Source organism: Cervus canadensis, chromosome 10 (assembly GCF_019320065.1).
Source record: "Cervus canadensis isolate Bull #8, Minnesota chromosome 10, ASM1932006v1, whole genome shotgun sequence".
Classification (NCBI taxonomy): Eukaryota; Metazoa; Chordata; class Mammalia; order Artiodactyla; family Cervidae; genus Cervus; species Cervus canadensis.
Window position 1 is genome coordinate 74,270,887 of NC_057395.1, and position 16,977 is coordinate 74,287,863.

A 16,977-nucleotide genomic window follows, 5' to 3' on the forward strand; every position below is an offset into this window, starting at 1 on the left:
TAGGGGAGAAAAAAAGGATTCATAGCTCCTGAATACATAACAGTTACATGGAATTCAAATTTCAGTGTCACAGTCACATACTTACTGCCTATGGCTGTTTTAGTAACACAAACAAGGTGTTGAATAGTTGCATAGTTGTGACAAGAGACCTACAAAGCCTAAAATATTTACCACCTGGCTCCAGAAAGGGGACAGTTTCTAAGACTAAAAAGACTTTTAATAAATACCTTCTCTTCCTACACTACCCACTGGCTGCCTAACTAATGATCAGCAAAATAACCCAGACACATACTAGCAAGCAGATTATGTTTTGGGAAACAGGTTTTAAATTCTACTGAAATGGGGCATCTGCTAACTCACCACCTAAAAAGTCACTCAAATAATGAGGAACTTTGACAGGAATTCTGGCATCATTTCAACCTCTGCCCCTCTTAAGGGAAGAGAGAGGCTTAATTAAACCCATTATATATGTCCCTCATATTCCTCTGAAACTGTGTTTCCTGAAATATGGTGTAGAAACATCCACAGTGGTTCATGGACCAACATGGTTTACAAGCTGTGTGCTAATTTCATGTACATTAGCAAAAAAAAAAAAAAACAGCAAGCAATTTAAACACATGAGCTTGTGTATTTTATTTAGCTTCACATGAAGCTAAATTGTGGATCTAATATTTAAGAATGTAATAAAACAGGTGGTACGTACACTATAGCAAAAAAAAAAAAAATCATGGCGATTAAAGTTCAGGCAACAGTAATTCATGGGATTGATGCCCATTAAAACACTTTCTCAACAGTAGGATTTCAATAGGAACTCAGAGGCTGAGGAGCTTGTGTGATTATACACCATATGTTGTTACCGGCTTAAATGAAATCATGTCATGGAATAAAAGTAAGCCTTTAAGGACTCCGGTCAGAAACAAGGGGGCAAAGGGCAAGCTTTTTCTGAAGCTATGTCAACAGAAGTTATGTCATCCCAGAACAAAGCTCTTAAACTCAACCTTGAGTCCGTCAACCACATGGCTGGATCAGAACTGAAGAAGAGACTGCAACCTTTACTCTGAAGAATCAAAAGCTGTTGGTGATTAACTCTGCTCCACCTAGAGCCAGTCAGAGAGCAGCTACAAGCAGTACTTGAAAATAAGCAGCCACCCAGAAAGAAGCCACAGCGTGAACCAAAACAAGTAGAAATCTTTTGAGTTCACCATTGACTAAGGCTTCATCATTTTATCTTCTGGGGATACTGATGTTCTCTTAACTGATGCCTGCTCCTCTTTTTTTTTTTTTTTTGGGGGGGGGTGGGTGCCATCCAGCTTGGGGAATCTTAGTTCCCCAACCAGGGATCGAACCCAGGCCCCAGCAGTGAGACCTTGGAGTCTGAACCACTGGCCCACCAGGAAATTCCTGATGTCTGTTCCCTAAAAAGTTCTATGTGAAGGAAAGAAGGGAAAGGGGAAAGGAGGGGGGAGGGAGAGGGGTGATCTGAAAGGCTATCCAAGGGTAATGCTCTGGCCAGAAGTTTAAATAGTGGTGGTCCAACCTGTGGATGTGCTTTATTCATTCTGGGAAATATCTTAAGACATTTTGAGCCAAACTTTCATAACTGGAGAGTCTACATAAAAAGGCAAAGTCCCCATTTCTCTATGAGAATGTTAAGACGTGAAAACCCTAAGTTCACATTTCTGGGCGGCAACCAGGGGCTAAAACCCTTGAGAATGGGGCATGTGCCCTGAGGTTCACAACAGTCTCCTCAGCCCAGAGCCTGCGGGCTGCCTGCGTTCATCATCACGTTTCATGTAGAGCTTTATTTTTTTTACCTATGCCTCTTAAAGATAGAATAAGAAAGAACAGTAAAGGCCACTTTTCAAGAAAAATGACATTAAACCCATTTCCTTGTGGAAACCATAAAGTTCTCACAGGATTTTCTTTTTTTAAAAAAAATATTTATTTATTTAGCTGCACCAGGTCTTAGTTGAGGCATGTGGGATCCAGTTCCCTGACCAGGGATCAAACCTGGGTCCCCTGCATTGGGAGCTCAGAGTCCCAGCCACTGGATCACCTGGGAAGCCCTCTCATAGGTTTTAACATGCAACTGAATTATGTCTGGATGGAAAAGAATTCAATTTAAGTCATCCTTGCTTTTGTTAGTCAGCCAGCACCCCTCCTTTGCAACATCTCTCTGGATCCGTACCGGCATGGGATAAGTGACTACCAGAATAAATAACAGAGCAGCCAAAATTTTTGTAGTACTTATTATTTTAGGTACTATTCTAAACCCCTTATGTATATCGGTTCATTAATCCTCACAAGAAACACTGAGGCAGGGCCTATCCTTATGGCTGTGTTACAGGAGAGGAAACCAAGGCATGCGAGGGTCAGGCACCTTGCTTAAAGCCGCAGAGCTAGTGAATGGCAGAGCTGGGACCTGATCGGAGACCAGCATCCTCCTCCTCCTCCTCCACCTCCACTACAGCGGCCAGGCTGGCCAGGCTGCAAGATGCAACAGGACTGTTACACTGAGGGGGCGGAGGGGAGGAGGGGACTGGGACCATTCAAGGCGGGGGAGGGGACTGGGACCATTCAAGGCGGGGAGGAGGGGACTGGGACCATTCAAGAAGTGGGAGTGCTCTGCGCTCTCTGGGGAGAGAATATTCTTGTTTCCCGTACGTGTTTCTCTAGTATTTGAGTCTTCAGTCATGCGAGTATCTGGTTTTGATAGAAAAATACTGTTTCCATTAAAATAAAATTCTTGAGAAAGAAAAAAAAAAGGATTGCAGGAAGTTGTGATTCATCTCGGAGGCATTTGAACCGAACTCTGAAGGATTTCTGGCCACCTCTGCCCACTTCTAGGAATGACCTCCAGCTGGCCTTTGGGGAACACTTTTCTCACGTGTGGGACCGAGCTGCAGCCCACGGGGTCGCAAAGAGGCAGACACGACGTAGCGACTGAACAACGACACCAAGAATCCCAATGGGTTTACTCGCTTAAAATTTAAAATCGGCTCCACTGGGATCGAGGACCACCCCCCCTCCCCCAGCTCCCTCTGACTCTGTGATGCTCACCAGGCAGGCGGGGCCAGCCAGGTGACGCCCCGATGGGAACCCCTGTGTCCCAGGGACCCCCTGCGCCCTCTCCCCCCGGGGCTGACCTGTGCTCTTGTCCAGGAAGTCCATGGACTCCTCACTGGCGCTGAAGTGGCTGGACGTGGCCTTCTTCTCGGCATCCTGCTCCACGTCGGAGCCTGTGTGCACAGAGGAGTTCGTGCTCATGGGGGAGCGCGGCATGTCGGACAAGGAGATCCTGCGGCCCGCGCCCCCGCTCAGCATGGGCTTGCTCATTAGGACCTTGGGCGACGCGGTCATGTCAAAGCTGAGCTTGACCTTCTCCTGCTTGTCCATCTTGGCGGCACCAGCGCCAGGGTTGGAGGGGTCGAGCAGCATTTGGTACTGGCTGTTGGGCGTGTAGGGTGTCCTGAATGGAGAGTAATTAAAAACCCCGAACTTTCGGCGGATGTTCTCCACGTAAACCTCCATCTCTTGCATTGCACTGTTGAAGATGCTTTTAGTCTTTTTCACAGAAAAAGGAATTTCTTTAGACATGAGGTAGCAATTATTTATTGGAACCCAGGCCCTGGGAGCACAAAAGAGAAAGGGAGTTTAAGTCAGCCTTGGTCGTTTCCAAGATTCTTAAAGTTTTCTTTTTTTTTTTAACAAATTTGCTTCTGCAAGAACACTTAAGTTGAGATCCGCCCTCTTAACAAACGTAACCCTCTTAACAAGTGTATCATACATTACTGCTGTGTCAACGGAAAAACAGCACAGCCTAAAAACTGAGAATTATGTTTTATTTGGCAGACAAAACTGAGGACCTTAGCCCAGGACGCAGCCTCTCAGATCATGCTGAGAGACTGCTTCAGAGAGGCAAGGGAGGAGTCAGGATATACAGGAGTCTTTTTTTGCAACAAAGACCAGGTAGCCAGAACTTCAAAAGATTCCTATTAAAGAAAACCAGACATCTCATGTTACGGAATTCAGCATTTTTCTCAGTCTGGGAAGATGCAAGAGTCTGGGTTCACTGAAATCTTTCCTCTGACATGCACCTTAGCGATTTGAGGCTTTCTCAGCCTGAGTCCCCTCAGGATGGGGTGGCTGGGGGGAGGCTGCAGTGGCTGAGCGCTTGGCAGCTGGGTGCCCAATTGTCTCCATCCTAAGCCCCCTCAGGGTTCATCATCCGGGTGTCTGTACTGGCCTCATGGCAGTAACTCTTTGCTTACTGACAGAGCAGGCAACATTTTTTCATCAACAGCCAGCTGTAGGCATATGCTGGTAAGGCAGTTCTCTAAAGCTTATTCAAGTTTTTTAACTGAAACTTTGTATCTGTTAATCAGTAGTCTCCCTTTTTCCCCTGTCCCCAGCCCCTGGCAACCACCATTCTACTCTGATTCTATGAACCTGACTATCTCAGATACCTCCTACAAATGGAATCATGCAGTGTTTGTGGAACTGGCTTATTCCACTTTGCCGAAAGTCCCTCTGGTACAGCCATGAAGCTTCATCTTTAAGGCAGAACAGTATTCCACTGTATGTAGAGACCACATTTTCTTTATACATTCATCTCTTGATGGTCATTTAGGTTGTTTCCAGAATGGTGTTTGTTTGTTTGTTCTTTCTTAACGCAAACCATATATCCTTGTGGATTTGCCAAGATTCTTAAATACATATTCCATTTTTTAAAAATGACTTGGTTTGAATGGTTAATTAACAATCCACTTAACAGGCATGTTCTGTGACAAGGACTGAATGTGAACAAGACACTCAGCTACATTAAAAGGCTCAATAGCTTAGTCAGTTTAATCCATTAAAAAAATAATAAATCCCCTTTGCCTCTGGGTTGGTAGAGAGTAAAAAAACAGTCTGGATCCTAGACCACACCTCCGAGAAGATAATTATTCCCCAAATCTCATTCTCATGCACTCAGACATAAAGAGGTTTCTTTTCTCTTTTAAAACTGTGATTCTACATGGGACTAGAAGGAAAGGTTAGAAAACCACAACCCTAAAAGGGGTGCATAGTTCTGAATGTGAGATAATTCACATGGAAAAAATGGGAAAAGAGCCTATTAGCCTTGGGGTATGGGCCCTTCAACTCTTGTTTCAAGCTAGTTCTGTCTTCCTACCGTCAACCTTAACATCCTAAAGCGCTCTGCAGAAATCCACTAGAACGTGAGCTGCTTTTCTGGAATCAGCCACCCAAGTGAAGGCAGGCAGGAGATGGAAACAAAACCACCATGCTCTGGGGAAGGCAAGAGTGGATATAAGCGCATCTTGGGTGTGCCTTTGTGATACCTGACGCCCCTAGCTTCAACCCAGCGTGTAGATGGGAATCTGGTAGGAATAAGCGTTTCCAAGGAGACCTCAGGGATTTCATAGACCATAAACTCAAGCCAGGTAAAAGCCATGGGGAGCAATGTGGACTCAGTGGGGAGAGCAGGTGGAAAACTCACACCCAGTTTAACGCAAGGACCCCCTACTCAGGTGCTATCAAACTGCCTCGGGAATTAGGACCCAACACCAAGTCTTCCAAAATTTTAAAGTAGAAAATATAACCTTTTTATCTTCTCTTTTACCCAAATGTTAACAGCATCTCATTCCTGTTTATTAAAAGAAAACCAGCAGGGAGAAACAAAGCCTGGCCATGGGGCAGAGTCCAGGGCACAGGCCGGCGGCCCACAGCTCACAGCTCTTGGTGATGCTAGGTCACGATGCATATGAACACGGAACCCCTCAAAATACCCACCCGCACCCTCAGAGTGCTGGAAACCACCCACTTCTCATCCGTTCCCACTCACTGCTGTCATTCTGCAGAGGCCCGAGGAACCAAAGGTGCAGCCAGGCAGAACGAGGGCTGGGCAGGAGCCAGATGCCCCCAGGGCCAGCGTCTGTGGGGCCTCCAGAGCTTTTCAGCCGAGTGGGCAGGAGTTAGGACCAAAACAGGGCTCTAAGGAGCAGTGGGGAGCTCCAGGCGGCCCCGACAGCTGACGCCCCTTCTCTGGGCCAGCCTCTGCTCTGTCGGTGAGGTGCAGGATGAGCCCCTACCTGGAGGGATGCTGGGGAGACGCACCTGACCGGTCCCCTGCACCCCCAGGAGCTGACCAGCCACAGTCACTGGGATTGCACCTTCTCCCACTTTTGTCTGGAATTGGTGCCTTAAGTTCCATGAGGTTATTTTACAAGTGATTTCAGAAAAGGGTTTCTTTTTCTTAAAGAAGACCCAGGAAATACTGAAAGGGATATCCTATTTGCTTAGTGACAGGAAGTCTCTGGGAGGCTATGTCTTGAGAGGCAACACAGTCACACAGCCGAACTACTTCCTACTTCTGGGCCTCGGTTTTCCTATCAATGAAATGGGGATAAAAGCAGCTTCTATAAAAAAAAAGCACTTAAAACAATGTCAGCTGCCACAGTAGCATTCACTTGGCCCGGCACACGGCACACACTGAAAAAATGTTTCTTTGAATGAATGAATGAATAAAGGAATTTCAGAAAGCTTCCCAAAAAAAAATGGTCAAATTCAAAATATAATACTTGCCATCACACCCAGAACCATCTCCGCTAATTTCCATCTTGTCTCCTATCAATGGACTGCTAAGATTCCTGGTAAGTGACTTTGCAGATTACTTTGAAATTCATTTTTTTCCTTCCAAGATGACAAGCAAACTTTCACAAGGAGCAATTATTTCAGATTCTGCTGCTGTTTCAAATGATAAACTGTATTTTCTGTATGTTCTGTGGGTGGGTATAATTTTCAAAATATGTCTTTTAAATATACACACACACAAACACTTTCCCAGCCTGCCTGCTAGGGCTCTGTGGGGAGGGGGTGTTGCCTCATTTAATCACAACATAACTTGCTAAAAGAGAACTGGAGATATTAACCGCTGCTCATCTCCGTCTACCTGTTGTTCCAAAGCAGGCGGGGGGCTGCGCTCTGCAGAGAGCCGCTATTAGCTAGAATAATTCACATCTAGCTAGAATAATTCACATCGCTGAAGGGGGAGGGGGGAGGCAGGAAGGCTAGAAGGGAGGGATCCTACCTGTCAAAACAGCAACCCCTTGTAATTTCCCATTTTAGCTCCACATAAAAAGGAACAGGAGGGGACTGCCCCACACGACGACGGGAGATACATTTACCAGCAATCTGGGGAAATGCTTCTGATCCCTGAAAGCATTATTTTGAAAAGCAATTTGTGCAGTGATTTAATTTACTGCAGGGGGAAAAAAAAAACCCAAAAAAGAACAGCAGAGCTTAAAAGAGCCATGGAACCTATGCCCATGCTGGCTGTGTCCACAAAATCACGAAAGCAAGATCCTTTCCAACCTACCTGAAAAAACGGAAGCCGGTGCACAATCAGGCTTCACACAGCCCAGGCCAGTATTTTTAAAGTACAAGATCATTAGTGGGTATCACGAGGATCAAATAATAGCCGTGCCCCCCCCGCCCCCTCTCACATTCATTGGCAGGATCAAAGGCTCACTCAGAGCTACGCGTTTGAAGTCCGTGTTTAACTCCCACCTGTCGTGTTGTCCAAAGAAACGGGCATCCACCTGCCCATCTTTATCCCTCAGAGCTTTCGCAGGCCAGAATGGAAACCCCTTCAGTTTTGCCCAAACCAAAGGATGTGGATTGCTCTAGGAAAAGAAAAACAAAATCCCGAGTTTGTACGTATTCAACAGCAAGACCCATATATAAAGCTCGGTAGGTGAGGGAGCGGTGAGACAGGACATGAAGTGAAAGAGGACAATTTCAAGCAGGGTCTGTCTCCCCAAGAAGCAGTCCCCAGATGCGTAGCCAGTAAGCCTGGGCAAGGCTGGGAGAGGGGTTAAATGGGGAAACCGAGAAGAAGTGAGTGCTGACAAAACCAGGCTTGAATCCTGGCTATGCTGCTATTGCTTGAGGGCAAGTGAGCAAGAGATTGACCCTTTCTGGGCAACACGGGGACAGTAATACCTACACTCTCCATTAAGTTGGAGGGTTAAATGCACATGATATCCAACAGAGAATAACAGGCAGCACTAGGTACCTTTATTCCTCATCAAGTGCTATTCAAAGGGTTAACTATTCAGATATTCATCTCCAAAGGCACGAAAAGCTATCAACTATGTTTTGATTCTCCACTCTAATGCCAAGTCTTGCTGCCCAAACCCCTCCACCCCCACGCCCATACTCCCAGCTCTCTCTGCAAAGCACCAGTTTGGAAAATGTAGATCCCTGGGGGCAACAAGGGTGACGTTCTCTCCCTACTCCCAACCCATCCTCAAGAACCATGGTTTCATATGTAAAATAGACAGCTAGTGGGAAGATGCCATATAACACAGGGAGCTCAACCTGGTGTTCTGTGACAACCTACAGGGGCAGGATGAGGTGTGAGGTGGGAGGGAGGTTCAAGAACGAGGAGACATATGTATACCTATGACGGACTCACGCTGGGGTATGGTAGAGACCCACACAACAATGTAAAGCAATTCTCTTCCAATTAAAATAGATTTTTTTAAAAAAAGGGAAATCCAGACAACCTGTATCTTCCTGTTCTTTCCTGAGCTCTGACTATGTCAGTGTTGATTAAATCGTTGATCAAATCTTAAAGGGAAAAAAAAAAAGAACCATGGTTTGGAGAGATCATGGAGTTAATCCTGGAAGAGATTTCCAAACCTCTTAAAATAGACGCAGGTGATTTGTAAGTAACATACTCATTTACCACTACTGGCTCACTATCTGAATGATAGTGTGTGTCTATTGGTGTGTCTTTCTTCTGATGAGTTTTTCTTTTATTCTGCATCCTGCTGTTTTCAAGGACTAACAGAGCCCGTCAATCATGATGCTTTGAACTTTTAGCCAAAGAGGTTTATCCCACCTGGATTACTCCCTTTCTGACTATAACCGTATCAGCACGAAAATTATCTAAAAACATCATCCAAAAGTTCCATCCAGTAAGCCACCTGGAGAAAGCTGTTCTGGGTCATCCAAGGCACAGAGTTCAGTAAACAAAGAAAGAAAAGGAAACCCAACTTACACAAGGCTCACAAAACCAGTTATCTCGTTTTTGGCAGGCAGCTAGATAACACTCTGGACAAACTTCAATTTCATTCATCTGTAAAGCAAAAAGGTGTTTAAAAAAAAAGTCACTCCCAGGGGCCTTATATCTGCAAGTCCTCAAGAAATACATGACGATACTGGCAGGTGAGGTTAGCTAAACTAAGTGCCATGGTGGGGAACACTCTGGACATTAATCGGACTATTTCTCACCAACCTTGATGTGTTCACCTAGCCCAAGCCATCATCATCTCTTTCTGAACCGTGTCTCCCAGCTTCCTAATTTGGTCCATTCCCCACATACACGGAACAGCCTGAGCCCAGCCCAGGAGGTTCATTTCATACACACCATCAAAACTAGGGGTTATTTTTCCAGGACACCTGGGCCATTCTTGAAGAAATTCAGGACATTTCCTGCAAATAATGTCTAATGCAAACACCTGCCACAAGAAGACTGAAAGGGAAGAAGGGGTCGGCCTTTGAGTGACAGTGACGCAAGATGACAGCCACCATGGGCTCAGACAATTATGAAAACCAAATATACAACCTTAAAATAAAATGTGGACCTAAATACCCAGAAGCACCCACCTTTGTAAGACTTGTAACAAAAATTAATATGAATGGAGCTAATAGTTCTAATGGAGTGGTGGACCCAAGAGCCGTTGCAGTGCTAGCAAAATGGCAGAATTCGTATAGCATCAAAGCTGTCCTGCAAGAGCTTCGGCGCCTAATGATGTCTAAAGAAAATATGAAACTCCCTCAGCCACCTGAAGGACAGTGTTACAGCAATTAATCAAAAAGAAAAACCACAGGCCTTCCCCTGCCCCCCATTTGATTTAACCAGTCTTCATTTTCCACAGTAATAAATTTTCCAGATACGTCTTGTAGACCTCAAAGTACTAGAAAGAAAGCTCCCATTCAAAGGCAGTTTATCTTAAGATACTGTAAATGATACTAATTTTTTTTGTCCATTTGAAATATATAAGTTGTGCTATTACAAAAGAAGAAGACGAAGACTAAAAGGGACCCAAGGAAATGCCACAGTGTGAGACTGGGGGGCAAAGAAATCATAAACGCTATGCTACATGCAGTGCCTGACCACCAGTCAAGGATGAAAAAAATCCTCTCTCTCAGATCACAGATAAGGTAAGGGTGTTATTTCATCACATACTAGGGTCCCCTGTGTTGCTTTTACTTTCCTCGAAGACAAAAGACGCTGTGTCTGTGCATCAACAAATTCTCAAATCTCCACAACTATCCTCGGACAATTCCACCAATGGGAACATCAATCACCCAACCCATCATTCCAGGTACACTTAAAAGGGGACAGTGGGAAACACATACCTCATGCTCACAGATTTTGATGACTACTTTTGCAATTTGCGTCAATTTGTGATTTCCTAAGGGAATAAGACAATAGAGTTAATTCAAATGGAAACACAGAAACACCTTAGGATTTATACCTATAGAGCCTTAGGACTTATACCTCTATTAACAAGCTTTTCACTTGCTTTCCCTTGGGAGTAACCCTTTAAAGGTTAAAAACCAGACATTCTGGCTTCTAACATCAGTTTAGATGACTTTTCCCAGGAACCAACCTTTGGTGCTGAGATACTCCCTGAAAGGTGACAATGTGTAGCGGTTTCCCAATAGATCACAATATTTGAAAGATGCTTTTATAGTCTCAAGGCCCACAGTAGTGGAAAGGAGCCTTCTGGACTTCCCCAGTAGTCCAGTGATAAAGAGTCCGCATGCCAATGCAGGGGACGCAGGTTTGATCCCTGGTCCAGGAAAATTACACGAGTAACTAAGCCCACACACCACAACTACTGAGCCCAAGCACCTAAGAGCCCATGCTCTGCAAAGAAAGAAGTCACCACAATGAGAAGCCCACGTGTCTCAACTAGAGAGCAGCCCCTGCTCTCTGCAACCAGAGAAAAGCCCTCGCAGCAACAATGACCCGGCAGAGCTGTAAATAAATAAATACATAAGCAAAGGCGCCTTCTTCCGCCCATTGGCCCAGACCCTAACCCAAGAAGAAGAGTCCGGGGAAAAGAAAACATTTAATTGACTAATTCCAGTGTGCCTGGTGCAATGAACTCAACTCCTTAAAAAAAGCCTTATTAGGAAGCAAGCATGAATGGTCTCATTTCACCTCAGAGTAAACCGAGGTTCAGGAGTCATCACATATATGAGATCACTGAGCTAATGAATTGAGGTTATGGCTCCAGGTCCAACTCTTAATCCCTCACCTTTGCACTAAACCAGAGAACAAGATCAAAAAGCCATGTTGTATTGAACAGTATGTTTTTAGAAATTGTAAATATGGGGGCAAAAGATTTCATACACACAAATACCTAGATTTCTGACATGTCTGAAAACTCAGAAGATCAGAAAACTCTGTATCCAATAAACCACTGGAGTGTCCAGTGGTGACCTCTCCAGAGTGGGTAGGAGTTTCCTGTTGTCTACAGCCTCCAGCTCCCCGCACTGGTCATCCTCGCTTATTCTACTGTTTTTCTGCTACCTGGCTTCATTCACTTGTTTATATGATCTTACTGGCCTTTCTCTGTATTTGAGTTTATAACCTTGACACAAATTTCCAATGCCTAGATACATATCTTTCTCCCATCCCTGCATCCCCAGCCCTGCAAACACGTTAGTAATGCAAAATATGTACTTTAAGCAGATAGTCATCCACTCATATTTCTTTCTTCAATCATCGGCTAACAACAGTCTACTCTTAGGCCCAAGCATGTATAGGAAACAAGATCTGCCCTTAAAGAGCTTACACCCTGGTGAGCAACTCAAAATTTAAAAAGCACCATCAGGAAAATGTGATACATACTGTCATGCTGAAGGACAGGTACAGAGAGCCCTTAACAAAAGTATGTAATATGGTCTAGGTCACAAAGGAAAACTCAGGACTGAAAGGCTGAGACTGAAGGACAAGGAAAAATCATCAAGGCAAAGACAGAGGAGTGTTTCAGCAGGGGACTAGAGGAGCAGGATGGCGCAGGACACGCTTAAAGAACTACGGCAAGAAGGCAGACAGAGGATCATGGGAGAAGGCAGGGCAATGGGAAAGGTGCGCATGGAAGAGATTTTTAATGGGAAGTCTCCCCCAATCTGTCCAGAAGGCTTAATCCACAAAAACATAACAAAACTTTATCCAGAATCAAAAGAAGTCCTAAAACTCAGTAATAAAAAACAATTCAATTTTTGAAATGAACAAAAGATCTAAATTGATGTTTTACCAAGAAAAGATGGATAAATGACTAATAAGCACAAAAGATACTCAATACCTAGTCATTAGAGACAGATAAAACAGCCATTGCATAACACTTCATGCCTTCAAGAACAGCTAAAGTTAAAAAGAGACAATATCGAATGTTGGCAATGATGTGGCACAACAAAAACTCTCACATACACTGCTAGAAGGAGTGTAAAATAATACAACCAACTGATGAAATAGTTTGGTAAAATTTCTTATAATTTAAATACAAACCTACTCAATGATCTAGCAATACCACTCTTGGGTATTCATCCAAGAGAAATGACAGCCTATGTCCACACAAAGAATTCTATAAGGATGTTCACAGGGGGCTTTATTCATAATAGCCGAAAACTGAAAACAATACAAATATCCATCAATATCAGCAAAGGGAATGGATAAATTGTATATTGACACAATATTGATACCACTCCACAGTAAGAAGAAACAAAGCAATAATGCATACAACAGAAGTGAATCCCAAAAATATTACACTCTGTCAACACAGTAAAGACTCCATTGATATGAAATTATAGAATATGGAGAATTAGTTCTCAGTTATAGAAAACAGAACAGTAGTTCCTTTTGAGGAGTGGGGATTTAGTGAAGAGCGGCAACTGGGACATAATAGGGTGATAGAAATGTTTCAGGGTCTTCTTTGCGGTTGGAGTTACAGAGGTGGAACACGTTTGTCAGATTCATGGAATGTATCTGTAAAATCTGTGCTTTCTGTTTTATATAATTATTCCTCCATTAAAAAGGACAGGGAGGCCTTCCCTGATGATATATAATGGTTAAGACTGCGTGCCCATGCAGGGAACACAGGTTCAATCCCAGATGCCACATGCCATGGACCTCCTAAGCCCACGCACCACAACTAAAGCCTGAGGGCTTAGAGTCTGTTCTCAGCAACAAGAGAAGCCACCGAGATGAGAATCCCATTCACGACAGCGAAGAGTAGCCCCCACTGACCGGAACTAGAGGAAGCCCGCACGCAGCAGCAAAGACCCAGAGCAACCAAAGATAAATAATTAAGTGTTTTTTAAAAATTAAGAGGATAGGTAAAAGCATCATATAATCACAAGCAACAGTGGATATCCACTCATACCCTAAAATGCATGTAGTCACCGCCCCTTATTCACACATATTAGCAATCTACATGTAAGTTTCTTCAGCTCTGGGTTCTGATGCATGAAAAAAGATCCTGTTTTTGGTTTTTTTGTTGTTGTTGTTGTTTTTTATGAAATGCAGAAGAACAGGCAACACACAGCATACTCTCTTTTCTAAGAGTCATCTAAGCCACTCACCCCCATTATAAATGATGCAGTTGTGCAAAATCCATTTTGCATCAGCCAAGAAGGCTTCTGTGCAGCCATACATTTTCTTTTTAGCATTCTGGGGAGAAAAGCCACAGAAAATAATCACCAGTGAGTCTCTATAAGCCACAGCCCGTAACACCTGCGTCCCCACATAATTTTCCTAGCAGTCATTTGCCAAATTAATTAATGCTTTTACTCATTTCCCCAGATGCTATTACAGTTGAGATCTATAACTCTATAAAAATGCATTCAATGAATTCATCACACTAACCTGAATTTTCTCATCTTATAGCACTGTCGTTTATCAGGCAGCTTCCTCCAATGAACCAGAGTATTTTATATATTTACACATTTATTATTAATTGTACAGTCTCCCATAAGCCTCACAGTTGAAAACTCAATGAAGCCATTTTTATCCCCATTTTACAGACAGGGAAACTGAGATATAGAAATGTTAAAGAACTAATCCAAAGTTCCAAAGCTATTAATTTATGAAATTAGGATTCCAACCTCATCTTTTTGCAATGTCTTTTTTTTTTAACACCATAAGGGTGTGAGCAGTTTTCCAAAGCAGGCTGAATTTACTGTTTGGAGGTTGGGAGAGAGGGTCCATCAATACACACAATATAATGTTTTCTCCTCATTCATGCTTTTCTTTAAGAATATTTTGGTGCCAAAAATTTGAAAATCAGCACCAAGATGACAGACATTTTAGATGTAGTCTAAAATGCTACCAGTGTAATTTTCAGCATGGAATTTCAGTTTGAACCTTTGAAAACCAGGGTTAGTCACTACAGAAATACCCTTCTCCGTGAAATAAATCAAGCTCTAAGAAGCCACATGTTTACTGCTAACATGAAGATTTCCCAGGTACTTAATTTTCTCTACTTCCTTCCTGCTGCTCTCATTAACATCTCCAAAAGAAAGAGAAGAGTAAACCCCAAATCAATCAAATCACTAATGCTTAGAAGCTGTAACTTTCTCAGATAAAAGGCTAGAATCACCAGCAGAAATAATATTTGGCGCTAAGCAGCAGGTTTCAACACCCACAGTAATCCCTGGGAAAATGTTACAAAGAAGTTAGGGGAATGAGCGTTCTTCCATCCAAATATAAGTGGCTCAGGGGAGACACAGAGGAGCCATCTAACTTGAGACAGGGCATGGGAAGTGAGGGAAGTCTTGAGTCATCTCAACAGCTGTGGGCTCTTTGATGGAAGCCCACCTTTTCCAACGTACAAAGGTCCATTGGGTGGAAGATGTATTCTGCATAGTCAGGATGTTGCTCCAATGGGACAGGCTTCTGAAATGCATCTGTCTGTAAAAGAAAGGATGCATACACAAAAACACAAACCCAAAAAAAAAAAAAAAAAACAACACAAACCCGTCACTGCTATGGAAGACCGCAAGCATTAACACCTACAAACTACTTCAACAATGGAGACATCTTTCCAGAAAATACAGTTCTAAAACTTTCTACAAAACAGACCCTTGAAAAGCTCGAAAGTGGTTTACCCTCTAATTCTGCCTGTTTATCAATAATCATGGACCCAGCTGTGTTCCAGTTTTGTCATCTGTTCAGTTTTCAGTATATACTCAAATAACAGGTCCAGGCCTCTTCAATTAAGATTGACAAGAACAACGGGCTATCAGTTACTTTAGACCTCAACTCTGACGGAGGCTTGTCTGTAGTACACTGCAAATGCCCATAATTAAAACTGACTGGGGGTGAAATTTGGCTACAACTAGAGATGACATGCCAAATAAAGTTCCCCTAAGTGCCAACAAGTTCCAAGTGCTTACTCCTTGGAAGCAAAGTTATGACCAACCTAGACAGCATATTAAAAAGCAGAGACATTACTTTGTCCACAAAGGTCCATCTAGTCAAGGCTGTGGTTTTTCCAGGAGTCATGTATGGATGTGAGAGTTAGACTATCAAGAAAGATGAGCACCGAAAAATTGAAGCTTTTGAACTGTGGTGTTGGAGAAGACTCCTGAGAGTCCCTTGGACTGCAAGGAGATCCAACCAGTCCATCCTAAAGGAGCTCGATCCTGGGTATTCATTGGAAGGACTGATGTTGAGGATGAAACACCAATACTTTGGCCACCTGATGCAAAGAGCTGACTCATTGGAAAAGACCCTGATGCTGGGAAAGATTGAAGACAGGAGAAGGGGACGACAGAGATGAGATGGTTGGATGGCATCACCGACACAATGGACATGGGTTTGGGTGGACTCCGGGAGTTGGTGATGGACAGGGAGGCCTGGCGTGCTACGGTTCATGGTGTCGCAAAGAGTCGGACACAACTGAGCGACTGAACTGAAGTGCCAACAGATGTTTTACACATGGGTAGAAATCTTAGTGAGATTTTGCTCCTCCTCTAAGGAGCCAAATTACTTTCAACATAGGGACTATGTAAAGCAGTGGTCCCCGACCTTTTCGGCGCCAGGGACCAGTTTCGTAGAAGACCATTTTTCCACGAACTGGGGTGAGGTAACGGTTTTGAGATGATTCAAGCCTATTACAGTTTTGCACACTTTATTTCCAACCTAATGTCGCTGCTGATCTGACAGGTGTACCAGTCCGTGGCCTGGAGGTTGGGGCCCCTGGTGTAAAGGTTTTGTATCTTAGTCCACTTTTTTAAGCCCTATTTGAATCAGTTCAAAATGCTAGGCCGGGTTTGTCAATGGGTACTATTTATTTATCAATAAAAAAAATACATAGGGAATTCCCAGTGGTTAGGACTCAGTGCTCTCACTGCTCTCCCTTGTCAAGGAACTATGACCAGGAACACACATATACAGTTTATACAGACACACACACACATACAGATAAGATTTAATTAACGACCAAATTGTGCTCAAGCAAGGCATGTGAATGGATTACCATTTGCAGTTATCCAAGCTCTTTCTCATCCAGAATAAGTTTGGCTTTGTCAGTTTAAAAGATGCTTCCATAAAATCAGCAACTTTCTGCCCTGATTTTGTAACAAACAATTTAGGTAAGAAATTAACACCTTCTTTGATTTTTCTTTTTGGTTTATAATTCTACAGTGTTGAAAAATCGAAATAAATCAATTCTTCTTGTCAAAGTTTGGTGTTTTATTTTTAATGAGGCTATATACTTTTGCTTCCGTTGATGGAGTTTTTGTGAAAGAGACAGGTTCCCAATTTAGCAACACCCAATGGGCATGCTCTGAACTTTTTCCATCATGATATCAAATTTCAGAATATAATCTCAAAACTGAAGTTTCTACATTTTTAAAGAAATTAAACCACACTGGCTACTAAAAGCATTC

General features: G+C 43.3%; 2 protein-coding genes across 13 annotated transcripts in view; one reads left to right on the plus strand and one right to left on the minus strand.

Annotated features, from left to right (window-relative positions):
- Positions 1-16,977, minus strand: part of ZMYND8 (zinc finger MYND-type containing 8) — a 116,230-nt gene that overhangs the window by 48,124 nt on the left and 51,129 nt on the right. For all 12 annotated transcript variants that reach the window (XM_043480636.1, XM_043480634.1, XM_043480635.1 and 9 more), the window contains 6 exons: positions 14,903-14,995; positions 13,669-13,756; positions 10,432-10,487; positions 9,068-9,145; positions 7,570-7,685; positions 3,147-3,628 (listed from right to left, as the gene is read on the minus strand). In XM_043480636.1, coding sequence (XP_043336571.1) covers positions 3,147-3,628; positions 7,570-7,685; positions 9,068-9,145; positions 10,432-10,487; positions 13,669-13,756; positions 14,903-14,995 — 913 coding nt within the window. The remainder of the gene's footprint in view (positions 1-3,146; positions 3,629-7,569; positions 7,686-9,067; positions 9,146-10,431; positions 10,488-13,668; positions 13,757-14,902; positions 14,996-16,977) is intronic.
- Positions 9,587-9,909, plus strand: LOC122448349 (ubiquitin-conjugating enzyme E2 variant 1-like). Its single transcript, XM_043479593.1, has one exon. The coding sequence runs from the start codon at positions 9,587-9,589 to the stop codon at positions 9,878-9,880; it is 294 nt and encodes a 97-aa protein (XP_043335528.1). The 3' UTR covers positions 9,881-9,909.

Coding starts and splice junctions, on each gene's coding strand:
- LOC122448349 (XM_043479593.1), top strand. CDS start 9,587: ATGACAGCCACCATGGGCTCAGACAATTATGAAAACCAAATATACAAC.